Source organism: Pelodiscus sinensis, chromosome 1, assembly GCF_049634645.1.
Source record: "Pelodiscus sinensis isolate JC-2024 chromosome 1, ASM4963464v1, whole genome shotgun sequence".
NCBI classification, from domain to species: domain Eukaryota; kingdom Metazoa; phylum Chordata; order Testudines; family Trionychidae; genus Pelodiscus; species Pelodiscus sinensis.
In genome coordinates this window covers 137459457-137480437 of record NC_134711.1, presented here as the reverse complement: position 1 = coordinate 137480437, position 20981 = coordinate 137459457, and the positions used below count along the sequence as shown (strand labels likewise).

Sequence of the window (20981 nt, the reverse complement as noted above, 5' to 3'; positions counted from 1 at the left end):
TGTTATTGAAGGCCTGGCAGGAGGGATTGAGGTGCCCCGTGTAGGGCTTCATGAGCCACGGCTGCAGTGGGTAGGCGGCATCCCCCACCAGGCAGACGGGCATGTCCACGTCCCCGACCCTGATGTGGTGGTCGGGGAAGAAGGTCCCGTCCTGCAGCCGCTGGCACACGGAGGAGTTCCGGTACACCCGTGCGTCGTGTGCTTTGCCGGACCAGCCCACATTTATGTCCGTGAACTGTCCCTGGTGGTCACACACGGCCTGCAGGATGACAGAGAAGTACCCCTTGCGGTTCACGTACCGGGACGCCTGGTGTTCCGGGGCACGGATGGGGATGTGCGTCCCGTCGATGGCCCCCCCGCAGTTGGGGAAGCCGAGGGCGCCGAATCCCCGGATGACGGCATCAGGGTCGGCGAGGCGGACCACCCTGCGGAGCAGCACCCGGTTGATGGCCTTGACCACCTGCGGAGAGAGACACAGCAAAGCGTCAATCAGTGGGGCGCCCGGGTGGCTGGGAGCGTGCGTGCCCTGGCAGTGCCCCGCGCCCCACTCCCGGAAGCAACCCCCCTGGCGGCGTGTAGTACGGCCGGGACAGCCTGACCCCTCTGGTGCGGGGTGCCTTCGCCTCCTCCTGCCCCCCCCTTTGTCCCTGGGGCGGCCCATCCCCTCCTCGCAGCCCCCCACCCCCCCGGCTCGGTGGCCGACGAGCGCCGTATCTGCATGAGCACTGCTCCGACAGTGGATCTCCCCACGCCGAACTGGTTCCCGACGGATCGGTAGCTGTCCGGCGTGGAGAGCTTCCAGAGGGCGATGGCCACCCGCTTCTGGAGAGGGATGGCGGGCCTCATGCAAGTGTCCCTTCTTTGCAGGGCAGGGGCGAGCCACTCGCAGAGCTCCAGGAAGGTGTCCCTCCTCATCCTAAAGTTCTGGGTCCACTGTCGGTCGTCCCAGCGCTCCAGGACGATGCGGTCCCACCAGTCGCTGCTGGTGTCCAGACGCCAGATGCGGCGGGGCACGCTGGTGCCGGGGCGCCGCCGCGGCTCCTCCACGGCCCCCAGGACGGCCAGGCGGAGAGGCAGGGGGCTGACGTTCCCCAGGTGGTGCCAGGCAGCCTCGAGCCATTGCTGGCAGGCTTGCAGCAGCAAGTCCAGAAAGTGCACCAGAAGGTGCAGGGCGAGCCGTGGCTCCATGTTGCCACCTGCGGCGGTCCCCCCCGAAGGGAAGCACCGACACAGACGGGCACAGAGACCGACGCTTTGCTGTCCCTCGGCGAGGTTGGCAAGCAAGCAGGAAAAGCTGAGAACCGGCTGTCCAGGGGGGGTCCCTTTAAGCACGAGCCTCAGATAGCCTCAGACAGCAGCCACACAAAGCAACTGCTGACCTGATGCCCTGCCAGAACCGGTTTCAGCTGCCCTTAAATGCCCCCCTGCGTCCAATCAGTGTGGACGCGCTAGTTCGAACTAGCAAAACGCTAGTTCGAACTAGTTTTTAGTTCTAGATGCGCTAGTTCGAACTAGCTTAGTTCGAATTAACTAATTCGAACTAAGTTAGTTCGAACTAGCGCTGTAGTGTAGACGTACCCAAATGTGCTAGTTCTTCTCAAATACTTGCTGAACACTGACTATGAGTAATTGTTTGTCTGTAGCTCATGTATTTTGATCAGTCAATGTGTCCCAAGAAACTGGCTAGGGGCAGGATATCAGCCTTGTAGTGAAGGAGTGGGTGTGGCAGTGACACCACAATGGCCTGTTGCAGGACTTCAGCCTTTTGGGGAAAGGTGGTGAAGTGGTAGTGATCTCACAGAGAGATACTAATATCAGCCAGGGAGGACAGAAATGCAAGGCAGGGGCAGATGTGATGGCTTTGTAGGAGGCCATCCCAAAGAGGTGGGGCTGAAATGATCTGACACTGCTCACCTCCTGTGACCTGGGCCATCCTTTGAGACCTCTCAGCCTCCCATTTTTCACAGTCTCAATGCTGATTGGCTGAGGAGGGGGCTATTGACAGGGAGGAGAAGTTTTCCCAATTTCCCAACTATACACTGACCACCCATCCTGAATTTTCCAGGACAGTCCTGATTTTAAATCTCCTGTCCTGGTGTCCCCATGCAGCAGTGAAATATCCTGAAAAGCCCTGAGGGTCTGAACACAGGTAGAAGTGGCTGTGCTCTGCTGATTCCCCTCCCCCGCCCTCTGCTGGGGGAATAAGGAGCCTGGGACATTTCCTGGAGCCTTTCCCTGCTGCTTGGGAATCCACCAATAGGAGCAGTGGGAGGCATTGCCTTTTGGGAGCGGACGAAAGCAAGTGAGCGGCTAGAAGGAGAGGGGGCGGCTGCAAGGAACCAGTGCACCGTTCAGCTGGGCTGCCAGGGACGGGAGGTGTGGGGACTGACATGCATTTCAGCTGAGCTGCGAGGGGGCGTGTGAGAGGAACCAATGCACAGTTCAGCTGGGCTGCGGGGGAAAGGGGTGAGGTACAGGAAACCAGCGTGCGGTACAACTGGGTGTGGGTATGGATGTGCGGGGAACTGGTGCATGGCTCAGCTGGGCTGTGCATGGCTCAGCTGGGCTATGGCAGTAGGGGGAGCCAGGAAGCCCAGTGGCAGGAGCAGCAGCAAGGGGACTGAAATGACCTCCCCTGGACTAAAAAAATCCATCATCCGGGACCAGTCAGGTCCCCAGGGTGCTGGACCAGGAAGGTTCAACCCTACTCCAAGTCCCCTCTTGCACCCTCTCTCCTGGCCAGATACCCTCCCTTCTGGTCAGACACACTACTTCCAGTCCTCTCCTGCACCCTTCCTTCTGGCCAACTCAGCACACTCCCTCCTAGCCAGACATCCTACCCCTAATCCACTCCTGCACACTCCCCCTTACCCAGATACTCTACCCCCATCCTGCTTCTACATCTACCTTTGCTCCTGTACCCTCCCTCCTTGCCACACACTGGACCCTCCCTTGCTCCTGCTCCCTGCCACTGGCCAGACACCCTACTCCCAGTCTGCTTCTGCACCCTACCTCCCACTCTGACCTCTCAACCTCTCCTCCTTCTGCCCCCACCTCCCTCTCAGATAACTGCATCCCATCCCTATCCCACTCATTGGCAATCCGGTCCCACATACTAAACCCCTCATTTTTGTTACCACTTCAAAACCTAAAGAGGTCCATAAAATCCACCAGAACAATAAATCTGATCTATGGAAACCCCTGAACCTCAGTCCTCCTTGTCTCTTCCCCACGTCTTGTGGGGCTGGAGCACCAGAGGAGTGAGACGTTTGAGTTAGAGGCCAGCCACCTCAGTGAGGGTTGGGGGTTCTGGACTCACTTGCGTGGTCCCTACCTAATTTTTCTGTGGGTAAGTGGTCCCCGCTTTCTTTCGAAAAAGTCTTGTTTGCGTTCAAGAATGCTCTTTTTCGAAAGAGCTCTTTTGAAAAAAGGTATTCTTCCTCGTAAAATGAGGTTTACCACTGTTGAAAAAACCGCCAAGTTCTTTCAATTTAATTTCTAAAGAACGTGATGGCAGTGTAGATGCAGGTGAAGTTTTTTTGAAAAAAGGCCACTTTGTAGTCTAGACACCCTGAGAGACCACTCCAGGCTTCCTGCTGCTCCACAAAGGCCCACAGAGAAATGGGGTCTGTTACCACAGTGGTGAAATCACCTTGTCACTCTAGAGTGGATGATGGACAGACTCTTTGTGAGTCTTCCTCATCTGACGAAGTGGGTCTTTGCCCACGAAAGCTTATGCTCCTACACTTCAGTTAGTCTATAAGGTGCCACAGGACTCCTCGCCGCTTTTGCAGATTCAGACTAACACGGCTACCCCTCTGATACTTCCTCATCCAAGCAGTTGATGATTTAAACAATGTGTTAAGATGCCATGTGAAAACACTTGGCACGTCCACAGAGAGGCAGGATGTTATCATCTCTCTTCAGAGAGGGTTGCAGTGACTTGTGTGTCTGGGTAAACAAGCCCTTTGTGAGCTCTGTGTAGAGGTGAGATGTTTTGACTTTCAGCTTCAAGGGATTTGTTCTGTCTTGGCCTGCATGTTGTCTAGACCTGAATGGAGTTAGCTGTGACAACGCATTTCTGAGTTATTCTGACACACAAAGTGAAACCTGTGCTAAAGACCCCATGTTCAGTGAAAGAAAGTGCTGCTGTCAGAAGTCAATTCAAAGTCTCCAATTTTCTTCAAAAGATCGCCTCTAACAGGCAGTGGGGCTTTTACTGATTGGTCCCTCATATTTTTGAAGGGTGAATAAATGCTAATTGGATCTTTTTGAGTAATGTCAACAGATTGCTTTGGGCCCAATCCTAGCTTAAAGTTTAAATTGGATCAGGCCCTTTGTAAGCAGGTTGGGAAGTGGTCTCATTTGGCATTTATTATTAAGTATTATTTACTTAATATAGGCATTGTCATCACGGTATTGACATATACATTTCTCAGTAGCTTTACATATAAAATAGCCGAGCCTCCTTAACCTCCATGGAAAATGTACCTTTCAAGCAGTCGTGCTGAGGGTTAGGTACATGGTCTCCACCCTGTAATTGTCATGGTTAGTTCAGTATTGTCATTCTGGCTTGTGGAAATGGAAGATACTTGATAATTTTGCAGTAACTTCAAAAAATGCAGCTGCAGTACATCTCATTAGGGATGTAAATTCCCATTCATCAGTTAACCTGTTAATGTTAGGTCACAATGGGGCTGCGAGCAACTCCCAGCCCCCTCCAGAGCATCCCTTGTGTCAAGTTACTGGATTTTAAGGGGAGCAGTCAGATCACTGCTGCATCCATGGGAGGGAAGGTATTTACTCCAAAGTGTATACAAAGAGGGCCATGTGAGGTGGCACATGAAAGCTTGTGTTCTACTGATTCTGTATATGCTATTCAGGTACTTGTATGATATCTGTATGTGGAGTTATAAACATGTACTCTGTAGGGATGCTGGAAAATTGTCTGTGGCTGAACAATGGGCAAGGAATGCTCAGCCAATGGCTATGCTAATTAGCAAGGAGACAATGAAGCTCAGGAATGTGACTGATACCTGCAAACCAGCCAGGGTCGAAGGGCTGCAAGATGGGACACAGGGATAGGTCATTGGACCATGTGACCTTCTCTGGCCAAGAAGATGCCAGGAGAGGTATATAAGTGCCATGTGGCACCCTCCATTTTTGTCTTCAGTTTTGCTCCTGATCCCAGATGCGGCCTTGCAGGGAAAAACAAGCCGGAAATAACTGTGGACCCATCCTGACAAAGGATGTACACCAGAGACTTTTAAGGTAGCAGTTGTAACATCTCTGCTCAGACCCTGTATCGAGAACTGGATGATTTGATGCATGTAATGTATTTTCTTTAACAGCCTTACTCTCATGCTTTTCTTTCTTTTAGTAATAAACCTTTAGATTTTAGATTCTAAAGAATTGGCTCAGTGTGATCTTATGGGTAAGATCCAGAGTGTAGATTGGCTGGGACCTGTGGCTGGTTTCTTGGGACCTGACGAACCCGTTCGAGATAGGTGAGATTGGGTTCTAACAACCCTCACCTGTGTGTTCGGCCCGGGGCTGATTGGGGCACAGGGAGAGCTGGCTGTCAGAGGGTTTTTGCTTGTGAGGCTTCTGCCTGGCCAGATTGGCAGCTGAAGCACTTGGTATGACTGGTTTGTGGCCTGTTTGGGAAGGTCCCCAGTCTGGAGCTGTAAGGAGCCCTGAGTTTGAGCAATTCGCCCTGAGCGGACGCCCACAGCTGTGCCCAGACCTGGCCTGGTCGGTCATACCCTGTCCACAGCAGACTGGTTTTCCTCTCAGATAGAGGCTGCTCTGGACACTAGCACAGTCCCTGCCTTCGGGGCCCCCAGGTCCTCCACAGACAGGAGCTGCTCTGGACAAGAGCAACCCCTGTCTACATCAGGCCCTCTGTAGGACTGAAGCAGCCTGCTGCCTGCATCAGGTGGGGATTTACTCCAGCTCCCTCTGATTACCAGTTAATTGGAACCGGTAAGCATCATCAGTTAAGAGGACTAAGGAAGTTGTCCCATGAAATTGTGGGATAGTTCTGGGTGACTCCCAGGCCCTGAGTCAAATGGGGCTGCATCTTCATTGTAAATTAATAGGTCTAGGATCCTGGATCTCATCTTGAATTGAGGTTGGACTCCTAGTGCTGCAGTGTCATAGGACCTCAAGTCTAGAGCCTGGGTTAATGCAATTGCAGTATAGTTGCATGGGGGGGGGGAAGAATGTCCTATGGGGCCCAAACCCATTCCTATTGGTAGAGGTCAGTGGGAAGAGGTCTTAGAGAGGTCACATGACACCCTTTACTTCTGGTCATGTGTCCATCTTGACCCCAAAAGTACTATCCTGGAGCAGACCTTCTTGTGGCAGGTGGGTGGAGCCTAAGGGGCATGGCTAATGGAAACAATGTGTCCCTATTTTTGGGTCAGAAAATATGGCCACTGTACCCAACTATGATCCATGGCTGTCCCTTCCTTTGCAGGCTTTGCACAAAGGCTTGTCTGACCTCAGGCTTGCCATGCTAGGGTGGGGAGTCTCCAGACACAGGCAGGCTCCAATATATCTTGGAAGTGAGCATGGTGAGGAGTGTCAGGGGGCAGTTTTACCTTAATTGTTGGTGGGGGGTTGAGGACTTGAAATCCATTTCCCACTCTGTCTTCCTAGCCTGTATTCCAGAGGGCCATCCTTGGTCAGTGCTATGTTGGGCCCTTCCTCCTTCAGGGACGGGGAAGGAGATGGAACTTCAAGTCAGGGCACTGGCTGGCTTTGGGAGTGAGACCCTCAAATTCCCCTACCACCTGCTCAACCTCCCCTGCTCCCTTCATGAGATCCAGGAGATGGTGTGTACAGAAGAGTCACAGATACCTTCCTAGAGAACCAGATGGGTCCGAAGGGAGTCAGCTCTTCTCCACCACTGGCTCTGAGATTCACTCTCTTCCTCTGACCAAGGGCTTTTGGAGCCAGCGAGGATCAAGGGGTCTGTCTCCATTCTGATCAGGTGTTCATGAATCAGGAGTTCAGAAGAGACAGCACCAGCCCAGATAGTGAACATTGTCCCAGTCTAGAGAGACAAAGACAAATGGTGAAACCTCTTCTTATGCACCTGATCAATGAATCAGATATTCCACCCTGAGCACAATGCCTGTTCCAAGGGTGTGGGGGTAGGCTTGCCAGGTGTCTGGTTTTGAACTGGACAGTCCAGTATTTGAGCTTTCTGTTTGGGAAAAAAATTGAGAAAATATAAATGTCTGGTATTTTCTAAATAAGATGTAATGTAGATTGTGATGTAATGTCAAGTGTGTCCGGTATTTTTGTTGCAACCATCTGGCCACCCTATGTGCACAGTATGTGGTCTGTTGTTCCTGACCTGCCAACTTCTCTCATAGGCTATGTCTAGACTGCAGGCTTCTTTCGAAAGAGAAATCCGCTTTTTCGAAAGAGAGCACCCAGCGAGTCTGGATGCTCTCTTTCGAAGACGGCCTCTTTACATTGAAGAACGCCTTCCTTCGAAAGAGGAACTTTCGAAGGAAGGCGTTCTTCCTCGTGAAACGAGGTTTACCGCCATCGAAAGAAAAGCCGTGTTCTTTCGAAATAATTTCGAAAGAACGCGGCTTGAGTCTGGATGCAGGGGAAGTTTTTTCGGGAAAAGGCTACTTTTCCCGAAAAAACCGCTGAGTCTGGACACGGCCATAGTGTGTCAACTTCTACATCAGGTCCAGTGTCCCAGGAGAGAGTAAAGGCTGTAAGGAACAGCAAAGCCCCATTCTGATTCACCACCTCTTTCCCAGAATGTGATGCAAATGACTCTGAGTCTAGCTCCCTGACTCCAGGCATAGGCAGGCTGACTCCAATAGCTTGTAGGGTCTGCAGCTGCAGGGTCTGTGAATTGGGAATGTTCCCCTTGGGAAGGCAGAATCAGAGCAGGGAGTAAGTTAGATTTGAGTTAAGATTATCTCCTGATTCAGTGGAAATCCTGGGACTTTAAGGGGACCATCATGGGTGGCTGGTATGCTAGGCCGGGGAAGGCATTGCCTTCCCAAACCACCAGATTGATTCTGCCCACACTCTTCCCCCAGAATGCCTGCTGTAGGCGTTCTGGGGGTGGAGTGTTGCTGCCCCTATTGCCCGCCCTTCCAGTGCTCCAGAATGGGGAGACTAGGACTGTGCGCCCACCCGCTCCCCTCCACATGGTGGTGAGGGGTGAATGCATGGGGTATTGCTCCACCTCCCTGTGGTGAGCAGGCGAGGAGATGGCTTGGCTCTCATGGTGGGCGGAGCCCCAGAAGAAGGGGTGGGGCTGGAGTCTTGCCTTCCCCAGCCCTACCTTCACTGACCACCCATGAGGACCATGTTCCAATCCCTGATCCAGACAGGTTCATCCCTGGCCCTGAGTCCCTTCTTGTCATCTTGGAGCAGCTGGGGGTGCTAGTACTCATGGAGAACCTTGTCCACATGCCTTTGCTCCAGGATTCTTTGTGGGCAGAAGGATCTGAGGATCTGGATCTAGCTCTAGCTCTTCTCCCCCCGTGTCTCCAGCAGAGGGACTTAGGGGAGAAAGATTCCTGGCCATGCTCGTCTCTGTAAAAACTGAGCACTGTCTACACTTTGCCAAAAGTGCTTGCTCTTTCCTTCCTTCCTTCTTTCCTCCTTTTTTTCTATGGGAGGGGAGAAAGACTCCTGGCTCTGAGGAGACTGGAGCTAACAGCAGAATGCTGATGGAGCCCCCTCTCCTTCCCTTCCATTAGAACTCAGCACAAGCTCTTCTCTCTCTTCAATAGAAAGGAAAGTGTGTGTGTGCATAACTATTGTGGGATGGCTACACCAAAGAAGTATGTTTTGTTGTGGTTTACGATCCTTCCTTTAAAAAAAATTGAATGCCCCTCTCTCTCCTGCAGGAGATGCTGGCCACATCATACCCAACAGGAGAAGCAGTAGAGAAAAAAATCTAGAGACATCCATAATTAAGGTACAACAGAACTTTCTGTTTAAAAGCAGATTTTTCAAAGTGCTTTGAAATCCAAATGCATGTAGTCTGGAAAATTCTTGGGTCAGTTGAGGGACTATGGAGAGTTAATGATGTAAGTTTGGATTCATTTACTTGAGGGTATTGAGCTATATTTTTTCTCTCTCCCTTTCATCCTTCTCTCCAAATAAATGACCTTATTTTTAACTTTGTTGGATTTTAAAACATTTTTTCCTAAAATTAGGGGAAAATACTATGGGCAGCATCCACATAAAAATTGTATCACTGGCCTGCTCTAGGATTCTGGGAGGAATCTGAAGAAGACTTTCCATTTAGTTGGAAATTGGTAGGCATGAGGCTCAGTTTGAAATCTTGAGGAAAATCTTCAGCTATATGGGACAAAAATCTTCTCAGAACCACTCATTTCAACTTCAGGCTCTGAAATGCTCTGAACAAGTAATGCTTCTTTCTCTCATCAAGACAACTCCATCAACCGTTAAGCGGGAATGAGATGGAGGGAGGGTGAGGCACAATATTTCAGGGAATATTTATTTTCAAAATGAGTTTAATGAACTCATTAAGTGGTAAAGGGATGAATTCATTAAAAATGCATTCACATTTATACAGCTTTGCATGATCTAAGTGTCTCCAAACATTAACCAATTAAACTTCACAACAATCTTCATTAAAGTGTTACAACAGTGCAGCTGCATTGGTAGAGCTGAGCTGATGCAGCCTTTTAAGTGTAGACATACAATGCAATGAATCAGTGGTAGTTAGAAATGAAACTCTTCTTTTTGCTTTAGGACTTGCCTGTCAAACAAACTGCCTAATGTAGCAAGATGAAGGCCTAAAGCGAATGCAGCACAGACCTGGTCTGAGGCCTGAGGCCTAGATAACAATGGACAGGGGCGGCCCGAGGCGGGCTGCCAGCAGCTGGCGCCCCAGGCAGAATGCGCAATCGGTGCCCCCGCCTCCACAGCCCTCAATGGAGTGACGTCATCATTGGGTGCCCCGTTTAACGCGGTGCCCTAGGCAACGGCCGAGTTGGCCTATACACACGGGCCACCCCTGACAATGGACAAAACATGGCTAAGCTATGAGCAAGAGGCAGGCCCTACCTCACAGAACTTGGCACAAACAGGGCTGAGAGTGCAAAACACTAATTGGTGCTAGGTACCGACTGCAGAGCAATAATTGGTACTGGTCATAAATTGAAATCATGTGGTATCACTAGCTCATTAAAAAAGACCTTGGTACCCACTCCTCACAGACACAGATTCAGGTTCAGGAAAGGGTCTAAAATGACAGCATGATGGATAGAGATGATCTAATCAAACCACGAGGTACAGGGTGATGGGTGGTATCTAAGTAGTGTCAGAGGGTGGTAACAGCAGTGAGGTGTGATTTGTTGTACCTGTATATAAAATGGTGTCTTGGGGGGACAGTCTTTGGATGACTGGAGGGGCAGTGGAAATTTCCCACTTATTGAGTCATTGCATTGTGGCAAGTACATATGCATAATGGTTCGTCTATTGGCAACTATTACTGTACTTTGCTTAACAGTAAACCTGGCCTGGCACCTTCAATCCTTATCTGATTTGTGGTCTTTGGGGGCTCTCTTAGGATCTGCAGTCTGTGGAGACTAAGTGCACAAGTCGACATAGCGCACATCACTGAGCACACACACAAGCAGCCTTCTGCTTATCATCATCAACGGAGCCAGAAACCTGCGAGGACACCTCAGCAGTAAATCCCGACTACCCTCGCTGAAATAACTACACCTGCAACTAAACTGAAGTAATTTTGTGACCTGCATGAAATGTTCACATTCTCCAGAATCTAAACTTTCATTTAAAAAAAAGGTTCTAGTCCTTATGGCTGCAGCACTAACCTTCCAAAGATGAACAGAATTTAACCAATACAGCCATGTCTCCTTCAGTATTCATACAGCTTGAAAGACTCACTCCCCAGACCTGTATTAATCTGATTAAAGAATGTGCTCTAAATCCCAATGATACCTGCCATTGTCAACACTGAGTAATTAATCCCCAGTTTGTTATTGTTTGGGATGAGAGTTAAGGAGGAAGTGGAACCCACTGAAACAGGAAATGGGTGCAGTAACAGGGAAGGAAATGAAGAGGAAAACACAAAGCAGCTCACAGAGACAGGGAAGGTGGGGAGAAACAGAGCAGGGAGAAGAGAAGGAGGAGACACAAGGTGCAGAAATAGCAGAGGCCCAGCCAGATGCAGATTTCCTTCCTCAATGCCAAATGTGACAATAAGGCTCTGAACAAATAATAATCACTGAATATTTATTTACTTTGTAAAGGCCACTTTCGTCCTTTGATCTCTGTACAAACCTCCCACTGCTCTCAGGGGACATTCCACTGTATGTTGTGTGTGTGTGTGGGCAGTGGGGATGGAGGGGGGTAGTTATGAACTATAGCTTGGACCAGTGCTTTTCAACCTTTTTTATAAAGTACCCATTTAAAAAAAGAATTATAAGTAGTTTTCAGACACATTTTTTTCTACCATTGCAACACATTTGTTTAAACAAGTTAATCGTAGCTGGGTGGGAGATGAAATTTTTGGGTGTAAAAAGTAAAAAAATAATAAAGCGCTGTAAAACTTAGAACAAAAATTCAGTTTTCTCCAAATTTCAGTTGTGTTGACATACTCCCCGGACTTCTCTTGAGTACTCCTAAGGATACTTGTAATGCTGGTTGAAAAACACTGGCTTGAACCACTATAGACCAGTATTAAACATGGAATTTGTCTCTTTCCTCCAAATACGTTTTGACACCACTGCTGCTGGCACAATAACTCATTGTCTGACCAACAATTCATTCTTTTAGTCCAGTGAGCTTTGCAGTATGCATCTAGGGTCATTGTTCTAGCTACTGCTTCATTCTTAAGGGTCCTCCATGTCCCTTCTGTGTTGTAGTATTGTTTTGAACATAAAGGCTACGTCTACACTGGCCCCTTTTCCGGAAGGGGCATGTTAATTTCAGAGATCGCAATAGGGAAATCCGCGGGGGATTTAAATATCCCCCGTGGCATTTAAATAAAAATGTCCGCCGCTTTTTTCCGGCTTTTAGAAAAGCCAGAAAAGAGCGTCTACACTGGCCCCGATCCTCCGGAAAAAGCGCCCTTTTCCGGAGGATCTTATTCCTAATTTGAAGGGGCCAATGTAGACGAAAAGGGGCCAATGTAGACGAGCCCAAGAGGGTTCCAGTGGAACCAGCTCTCTCTTTCTCTCTCTGATAGTGCCTTTATTGGAAACAGAATCAATATACTTCAAGACCAAAAGAAAGGGGTCACATACACTTTTTGCTTCCCATCCTTTGTCTTGTAAGCTGCTTGGAGCAATGACTATCTGTTTATTAGAGCCTAGCATGATGAGGTTCTAATCTTGGTTGGGACAGATAGCCATTACTGTAATATAAATAACATTTAAAAAGTCATCACTGGAAAGTAAAACTTCAGCTGAAACACACTTTTAAAAACATAAATCAATAGCCCTAAAAATACAAATTAAAAAATGCAAGATTGTAGTGGGTTGGAACCTAGATCTTTGTTCATTCTCCATGGATGCAGAGCATCTTGGGCTCTGCACAGCTGTGCAGTGCTCTGACTTTCCAGTATACTTTTTTCAATCAATTCTCCATCTACTGACCCTTCTGATTCTTGTCCCAGAAGTTCATGACAGTTAACTCTCTTAATTCCTTATCCTGGCTTTCTTTAAATTTTGTTTCTGTTCCATCTTCTTTCTGTCCATGAAGCCAATAAAGCAATCTGTGGTGTGGGCTCCACAAATAGCTTTTCAGGGGGGAATCCACAGCCAGGATTGCAGAGAGCCTATACAATGTATAGCTACCTCTACAAGGCTATGACTGTCTTCGGTACCTGCCAGTGAGTAGTCACTTATTTTCATTTCTCATCTAAGACTCACCTGGTTTTGAACAAACCACTTTATGGGATGGTCTCTAATTCACAGCCCATCAGAACAGAGCATAAGAATGTCCAGACCAAGAGTCCATCTAGCTCAGTATTCTGTCTTCTCAGATGGCCAACGCCAGGTGCTTCAGAAGGAATCATGTACTAATCCCAATTTGTAGCAGAGGCTACAGACACCATCCCTGCTCATCCTGACTAATAGCCATTGATGGATCTATCTTCCAGTTCTTGTTTTTAACCCTGACATAGTCTTGCCCTTCACAACATCCTCTAGCAGAGAATTCCACAGGTTGACTGTGTGTTGTGTAAAGAAATACTTCCTTTTGTTTGTTTTAAATGTGCTGCTTGTTTCATTTGGTGACCTCCTACTTTTTGTGTTATGAAAAGAAGTAAATGACACTTCAGTATTTACTTTCTCTACACTCCAGTCATGATTTTGGAGACCTCAATCATATCCCTCCTTAGTTGTCTCTTTTCCACGATGAAAATCCCCAGTCTTATTAATCTGTCCTCAAACTGAAGCTGTTCCATATCCCTTATTATTTTTGTCACCTTTTTCTAAACATTTTCCAATGCCAAGGTATTTTTTTAATGGGGTGACCAGATCTGCAAGATATGGGCATAACATAAGATTTATATAGAGGTAATATATTTTCTGTCTTCTCATCTATCCCTGTCTTAAAAATTCTAAACATTCTTTTAGCTTTTTTGATTGATGCTGCAAATTGAGTGGATATTTCCAGAGAACTATTCACAAAGATTCAAAGATCTTTCTGTTGAGTGGTAACAGCTAATTTAGTCCCCATCATTTTATACATACAATAGGGATTTCCAATGTGCATTACTTTGCAACTATCACCATTGAATTTCATCTGTTATTTTGTTGCCCTTTCACTCAGTTTTGTTAGGCATCCTTGTAAATCTTCACAGTCTGTTTTGGACTTATTATATCATTATTGTATCATATCTGGGAGAGCTCAGTTTCTGAAGAAGGTGCCAAGATAGCATGAAATCTAAGAAATGCTACAGGACATTGGCATATGTGTGTGCGTAAGGATGGTGGGTTCATGAGAGTTGGAGAAGTTACATAGTACATATATGTTTGTAGGAAGCAGTAAATGTGTTTGTGCAGGGAATAACAGATTGTATGTGTGTGTGAGTGAGGGAGTCTGTGTTTGTTTGTAGTTTGTCCATGTAGGGAGGTAATGCATAGTGTGTGTGTGTATGTGTAGAAAATAGTGGATGGTGTTGGAGTGGGTAGTGGACAGTGAGTAGTATATGTAGGAAGTGAAGGAGAGAGGGGACATTGTGTGTGGAGAAGTACAGAGTGTACTGTGTGTACTGGAACAGGGGCCTTTTGTGCATTATCCTCTTCACACTTCCAGACTACAGCCCTGGTCTCAGTGTTGTGCTTTTGCCCCACATAGGGTTGCCAGGTGTCCGGTTTTGAACCAGACAGTTCAGTATTTGAGCTTTCTGTTCAGGAAACAAATTGAGAAAATAGAAATGAGAAAATAGAAATGTCCGGTATTTTCTAAAAAAGATGTGATGTACATTGTGATATAATGTCAAGTGTGTCCGGTATTTTTCTTGTATCCATCTGGCAACCCTAGCCCCACATCCTGCATTGTGCTCCCATGATATGAGTCACAACACTGCGCCACTTTCTCCAGTTTGTGGTGGCACTATATGGGCTAGGTGCCTCATCCATAACAACCAAGCTCTGTCTGTTTTATCACTGTCTTGAGGGCTGGAAAACTTCTGCAAAGACGTCATCATCAGTGGGACTCTCATAATCAGGTGGTGGGGTGAGTGGCTCCAACCGCTCCAGCCTCTCTTCAGCACCTTTGACATCATGGATATCAGAGGCAAACCGCTGCATCCTAGGGGGCAGCACCAACCTAAGGTGCAGCCTGGAGCCCGCATCTGCCTCAGAGGCACGCCTGGTGCCTGATGCCACTGAGACGCTGAAGGTCTCCACCCCAGTCTCTGCCATGCTGGGTGGCTCAATGACCACACTGTATGGGGGGGGCTCCCCCACTGTTGAGGACACGGTGCCAGAATTGGAGGTGATTGTCCAGACTGTCGGGGCTGGTGTCATTGTCACCACCTCCTCATAGGCTGGTGCTTCATAGGCAGCATTCACCCTACACACAAAAGACAGGGATATCAGCTAAAGAGTCATTGTGATGTTTAAACACTACATGGAGATAAACCTGTGAGAAAGGGGATCTGGGTCCTCCAGAATTGGGACCATGCAACAGACAATAGATCAACAGGTCAGCAGTGCTCCGACCATTAGTTTGTATGGTCCTGTATGCCATGCCCTGCTAAGTTAGATCAGAATACTGGTCTTTATAATTCAGTATCCCATCCACCTACTAAGCAGGATCCAAACAATGATTTGTCTAATGTGGTATTCTAACACCTGACACAATGGATCATATCACGTGTCTATCTAGTCTGGTGCCTTCTGACCCACCAACAGAGGCTCAGCTTAGCAGACATAGCAGAGCTACAAACATTTAAAATCAACATGGCTTATTTTGGGAGAAAAAAGACTGCACCTTTTAGCTCTATTATACTAGCAATAACAGGTTTTGTGATGACAAAGAGAAAAATAAGAAATATTGTATTTTAGATTAAATAATAGGAAATTTCTATTCAATGTAGAGTTAGTAGAGGTGTCTCTCAGGAGAAATGACTGCCTTTGTCATTTTTTTCCTAGCCAGCAACATTGTAGATGCATTTCTTCCTAATAATATATAATCTTTTAAAAATCTCTCCTGAGGTATTTGCCTCCAGAATACCCAGTGGCAATGAATACCATTTGAACTTTTTAAAATTAGTTTATATATTTTGCCTTTTAAATATAATTATTATTATTAACAACAGTAATAATAGCAACAATAATAATGATGATAATAATAATATATCCCCCCTAATACAGCATTTGAGGATCAGGAAGCATTTTACCAAGATGGGTAACTTATTATTAGCTCCACTTTACAGATGGGGAAATGGAGGTACAGAGAAGTTAAGGCTTAGTCTTTATGTTTGGGTGCATAGTTATAGACAATCGGGTCTAATTTATGTAGGTGCTGAGCACCCAGCGCTGTAATTTAGGCCAACAGGAGTTGCTGGTGTTCTACACGCCCCCAAATTCAGTCCTTATGTGTTTTAAGTTGAACAGTCGAAATACAGAGGCATACAAAATTACAGACTACTGTTCTAGGGAATAATTGCCCTGGGGTATGTCTACACTACAGAGTTTTGTTGGAAAAATGGCCATTTTTCTGACAAAACTTGAGTTACGTCCACACTGCAATCGCGTTCTTCCAAAAGTAAATCAAAAGAACAGAGGGTTTTTTTTAGCATTGGTAATCTTTCTACAAGGAAGAAGCCTTTTTCCGAAAGACAGGGAAGAGGAGATCTTTTGAAAGAAGAGGAAAGAGGAAAAAGCACAAGTGCTTTGGTGGCCACTCCATTCATTGTAATCACAGCTTAAATGTGTGCAGTCAGTCTGGATGCTATCTGTCGAAAAAGCAGATCGCTTTTTCGATATGCTTTTGTGTGCGGACACTCTCTTTCGGAAGTTTTTTCGGAAGATCTCTTCTGAAAAAAGGTTCTGCCGAAAGAAGCCTGCAGTCTAGACATAGCCGTAAAGATGAGGTCTGGAGAAGTTGGCAGCACAAACTTAGCTGAAATTCCCCATAGTATTTCCCCCATTATTTTTATCTCCTTCCTTGTCTGACTCATTTTATTGCAAAACAATAGTTGCTGGCTCATTAGTGATTCTAGCATTCAGGAAAGAGTTACAGGGCAGGTTGGAGTACGACGTGATTACACGGGGCAAAGAAGACTGGGCTAGATCTCTGAAATGGTCTCTGAGTCTGTGAATGGAATACCCAGGCCCATATGCAGGAATTTCTGGGGTTGTGTGGGCTTTTTTTGGGTAAATGTTGGTTCCAAAGGTGTGAATGCACCGGTGCCTCCATGGTCTCCCAAGTAAACAGGGAAATTAGCTCCAGACTTCCCCTGGCTGGCCAGAGCATGCTTACTTGGGGGACCACAGTGGGGTGCTTTCTGGGCTGGATACCATGATTGTGATTTCCGTGTTCTACTGAATACTGTACTCAGCCCTGTCTTAACAAAGGTGGATGCACAAGATGACCTCTAGAACAGGTTTTCTCAATGTCTGGTCTGAGGACCAGTAATGGTCCCTGATATCTATCTCCCTGATACAGATTGGGGAGGCAGCAACCCAGGTTTCAAAAAAGTTGAGAACCACTGCTCTAGAGGATATTTCCAGCCCTACATTGCTAAGATTCTGTGCCTTTGGGAACCTCTACCATGGGAGAAGAGAATGCTGTGCCTCCTGGAATGGAATTTGAGTTTTGCCCCTTGGGAGAAGGGTAGAAGAAGGATGAGGAAAGGGAAAGATTCAAAAAGCTGTGGCTGAGGACTGGGTAAATAAAGGGAAGTAGTACATATAGTTGCTTACCCTGCCTGGCTCTGCCTCCTTGTGGCTGCCTGAGTTGTCTCCTGTACATGCCGTTGCTTTAGGAAGCACTCCACAAACACACTCAGCAGGTAGCCAATCAGGCACACCCCCCCGACCCCCAGGAAGAAGAATCCCACTGGGTTGATGTTAGAGGAGATAGCCAGCATGGTGACCCCAATTAGAAGCGCTGCGGTGAAGACAAACAACAGAGCCTGGCGGATGCCTCTCCAGTGTGACTCTACCCACATGGTGATGTGGATTTTGATGGCAGGCAATGGGAGAAGGCTGGGCAGCTGGGGGAACAGAGATCTGTGGAAGATATGGAGGGGTTTGGAACATGAAACATGAGTTCCAGAAAACATGTCAATATGCGTACATGACTGTGTAAATACATGCGAACACAAGGACACACCAACATGAGGGCTCATTAGGAATGTGAATGGTTAATCAATTAACTGGCACGCATCACCTTTACTGGGTGAAGCCCATCAGTTATGGTTAACTGATGGGCTGGAACTGCCTGATGTGGCTGGGGACGGCTCCATTCTAGTGGAGCGCACCCGCCCGTCCCATTCAAGCAGTTAACTGGTTAAACAGATTAAATGGATTTTTGCATTCCTAGAGCACACATGCAAATACATGCCACAAGAATATGCGTATGTAGAACACACGGCACATATATGTAAATACATTCCTAACAGCAATACACATCACCATGAGGACATGCTTATGTAAAATACACACCAAACACAGGCAAGATATGCAAATGTGCCTACAGGGCAACATACACATGTACAAATATGAGGAAATTAGTGTGGACAAATGTACACATACAAACATGCAAACACTCTCCCATGAAGGCATATATACAACAAATGGACATGCGAACACAACAAAGTAACAAAAGATCATGGAACGTGGTACACACATACTTGAATCCTTGAACACAGGAATATAAGCTGCCTGAGCTCAATATTAGCTGCATCTGTTGTCAGATAACATGCAACATCCAGCTGCATATTTAGATCCCTGAGAAGATATAAAATTTCTATCTGCATCTGATCTGTGATCCATAAAAAATGGCCTGTGGGTATCCAAAGTGAGTATCCACAGATTTGCAGGTCTACGCATAGTCCATGGCTATGAGCAGACTTATCTTTGATTCCAGCACATAGGCAAAACTCAGCACAAAGCTTGGGGTTTCTTTTAGATGCAACGTGGCCTCTCCAAATTCCGTCTACATGGTCGGTGTACTGTCTCCTTCCAACTAAACTACTTCCCCTCCCCCTGCTGGACTCCTCCTGCCATGTTTTCTTTGCTGTAGGAGACTGATTATCATTGTGTGGTAGCCTGTATGTGAAAAACACCAGGAACCTCTGTTTGGTGCTGAAGCAAAGACCAGAAATAAGGAGTTGTCTGGCTTTCGTCATAGTAACCTAAACACCCCTCCCTTCTCCTACCTAGTGGCAAACCCCAGGCACAATATTTACAGCAGCGCAACAAAATTACAGTGCAAGGGCACCCTCTACTGACTGATACTAGTACAAGTCTCCTCTAACAATTGGCCAGTCCTAGGGAAATTCACACCTGAGGGAGCCCTCTCCTTGCTTTAGCTGTTAGTGACCATTGTTGCCACAGGCCAGTCATAAGCTCATCGCAGGCTAGGGAGCATTTTCCTTATGTGATGACAATGAAAGCCCTGCCTCAGTGTCCCACTCTCCCCACCTAAGCGCACTTCAGACTTGGTCAACAAACCTTGACAGTTCCAGGGACACTCTGCAAAGGGAGGGCCCTTGCCTCCCATGTTGCTAGTGGAGAGCTTGACACTGAATGCTGCATACCTAAGAAATGCCAGCCCCATTGGCCCTTGCCCGGGGAGAAAGGACAAAGGGACAGAGGACATGAACAAGACAGAAACAGTGACGTAGAAAGAGAGAGAAATGGTAGGAAGAGACACCAGTCCAGGCCATTTTCCTGGACCTTCCATGAGATGATTTTTGTGCTTCTAATGAAAATGAGATTTCTCTTTATTTAACGCTTAATCTTGCAGAAGACACAGATTCACACACCTTCAAGCACACACACACCTACAAGCCACAGATACAAAACCACAGTTCCATACATACTCTCATAGGCACATTCTTGCATGTGCATGTATTCACATGCAGGTGAGCACACCCTCAGAACCACACATCCCTACAGGTTCATGCATGTACCCAGAATAACTGTAACATAGGTCAACAAACAGATACTCCTTAGCACATTCTCAAGCTTTCTCCAATAGACAGGCATACTCACAAACAAATTGTCATATACCCCGTGTGTCAGATGCCATGGCTTGATTTTAAAAAAGGATAGATAATATTAAGAGCATTAATAGGTGTAATTATACAGATCAGACTAGGGCTAATCAAATCTTATGCATCAAGCCAGCAGCTGATCTACTAAAGAGGTCAGAGGGAATATCCTAATAACATTTGCCTCTCTGAAGCACCTCATCAGTGCACTGCTCCAATGGGGCTAACCCTGTGAGCCTAATTACATGTGCACTCTCGTGTTCTCTTTTACACACCTCCCTCCCGCACAAAAACCACACAGCTGTATATACATACACAGTTATACCTATACACATCTGCACTTCTGGGAGCACATGTTCATACACACAGACCCCTCATTCTCCAGCTGACTCCATAAAGACAGTCCTTTGTAGCAGCCTTTGTGCCATCTCTTTAAGCATGCACTTACCAGAGACAGCCTTCCAGAGCCAGTTCCAGACATGTCCTCTTGCCTTCTCTCTTCATCCCAAGGAACTGTCTGAAAGCCTCTTTTGACTCTGTTCTTTACCTTCCTTTCCCTGACCTGAGGCAGAGACCTTGGCTCCTTTTGTACTCCGAAGGTAGCTCTTTTTATAAAATGCTGATGAGCAGTGAGAGTGGGAAGGTAGCAAACCACAGGGAGACTTTGTTACACTAGCCTGGCCTCCTTTTTCCAAGCAATAAATCTAAAGTTTCACTTCTGTGTGTGTGGTCATCTACTTCGTTTTTTCTCTCATCTCTTTTCTGCTCCTTCTCGCTCCTTTTTTCTCTTCCCCGTTCTTCCCTTTGCTGTTCAATCTGTCCTAGCCTCTGTCCTAGCAAAGCAGGAAGCTGGCTGGGGGAAAGGGCGGGGTGTGTGGTGTGGGTGTGCTTGTGTATGTAATTCTGACCCACCTCCCTCTGCTAATACAACTCTCCTGTCTCCAAACGGGTTTTATTCTCTCTTCTTGCCCTGTAGAAAGACCTGGTCCCTACCCAGGCCCAGCCCAGAAGCACATGGTCCATACATAAAACTTTTATGAACTCTATGAAAATGTAGGTTACGTACCTAGATTGGCTGCTGGATCTCCCTAGTTTATGCCCTTTTGGACTTTAAGAACAAAAGAGGAAAAGCAGACAGGTAACTAACTCCAGAGGGCTACAGTGGAGTTTTGGCTATCCTTGGCACATCCGGAGATAATTGAAATCTCCCTCAAATCTAGTGATCATTTGAATACTTAGTAAAAATAATCATAAGCTC

General features: G+C 47.0%; 1 protein-coding gene across 2 annotated transcripts; it reads right to left on the bottom strand.

The window, feature by feature from the left end:
• Positions 1–323: 323 nt before the first annotated feature.
• Positions 324–20592, bottom strand: TMEM139 (transmembrane protein 139). Of its 2 annotated transcripts, XR_012896759.1 has the most exons (5): positions 20172–20592; positions 17427–17735; positions 12918–15069; positions 6865–7060; positions 324–460 (listed from the first exon to the last, which is right to left on the bottom strand). XR_012896759.1 is itself a non-coding variant. In XM_006111373.4 (3 exons), exons 2-3 carry the CDS (start codon positions 17672–17674, stop codon positions 14658–14660), a joined length of 660 nt encoding a protein of 219 aa, XP_006111435.2. In that variant the 5' UTR covers positions 17675–17735; positions 20172–20592; the 3' UTR covers positions 11261–14657. The 2 variants fall into 2 exon arrangements, 1 of the variants encoding a protein (XP_006111435.2); XM_006111373.4 differs by lacking the exons at positions 324–460; positions 6865–7060 and having other exon boundaries at positions 11261–15069.
• Positions 20593–20981: the final 389 nt, after the last annotated feature.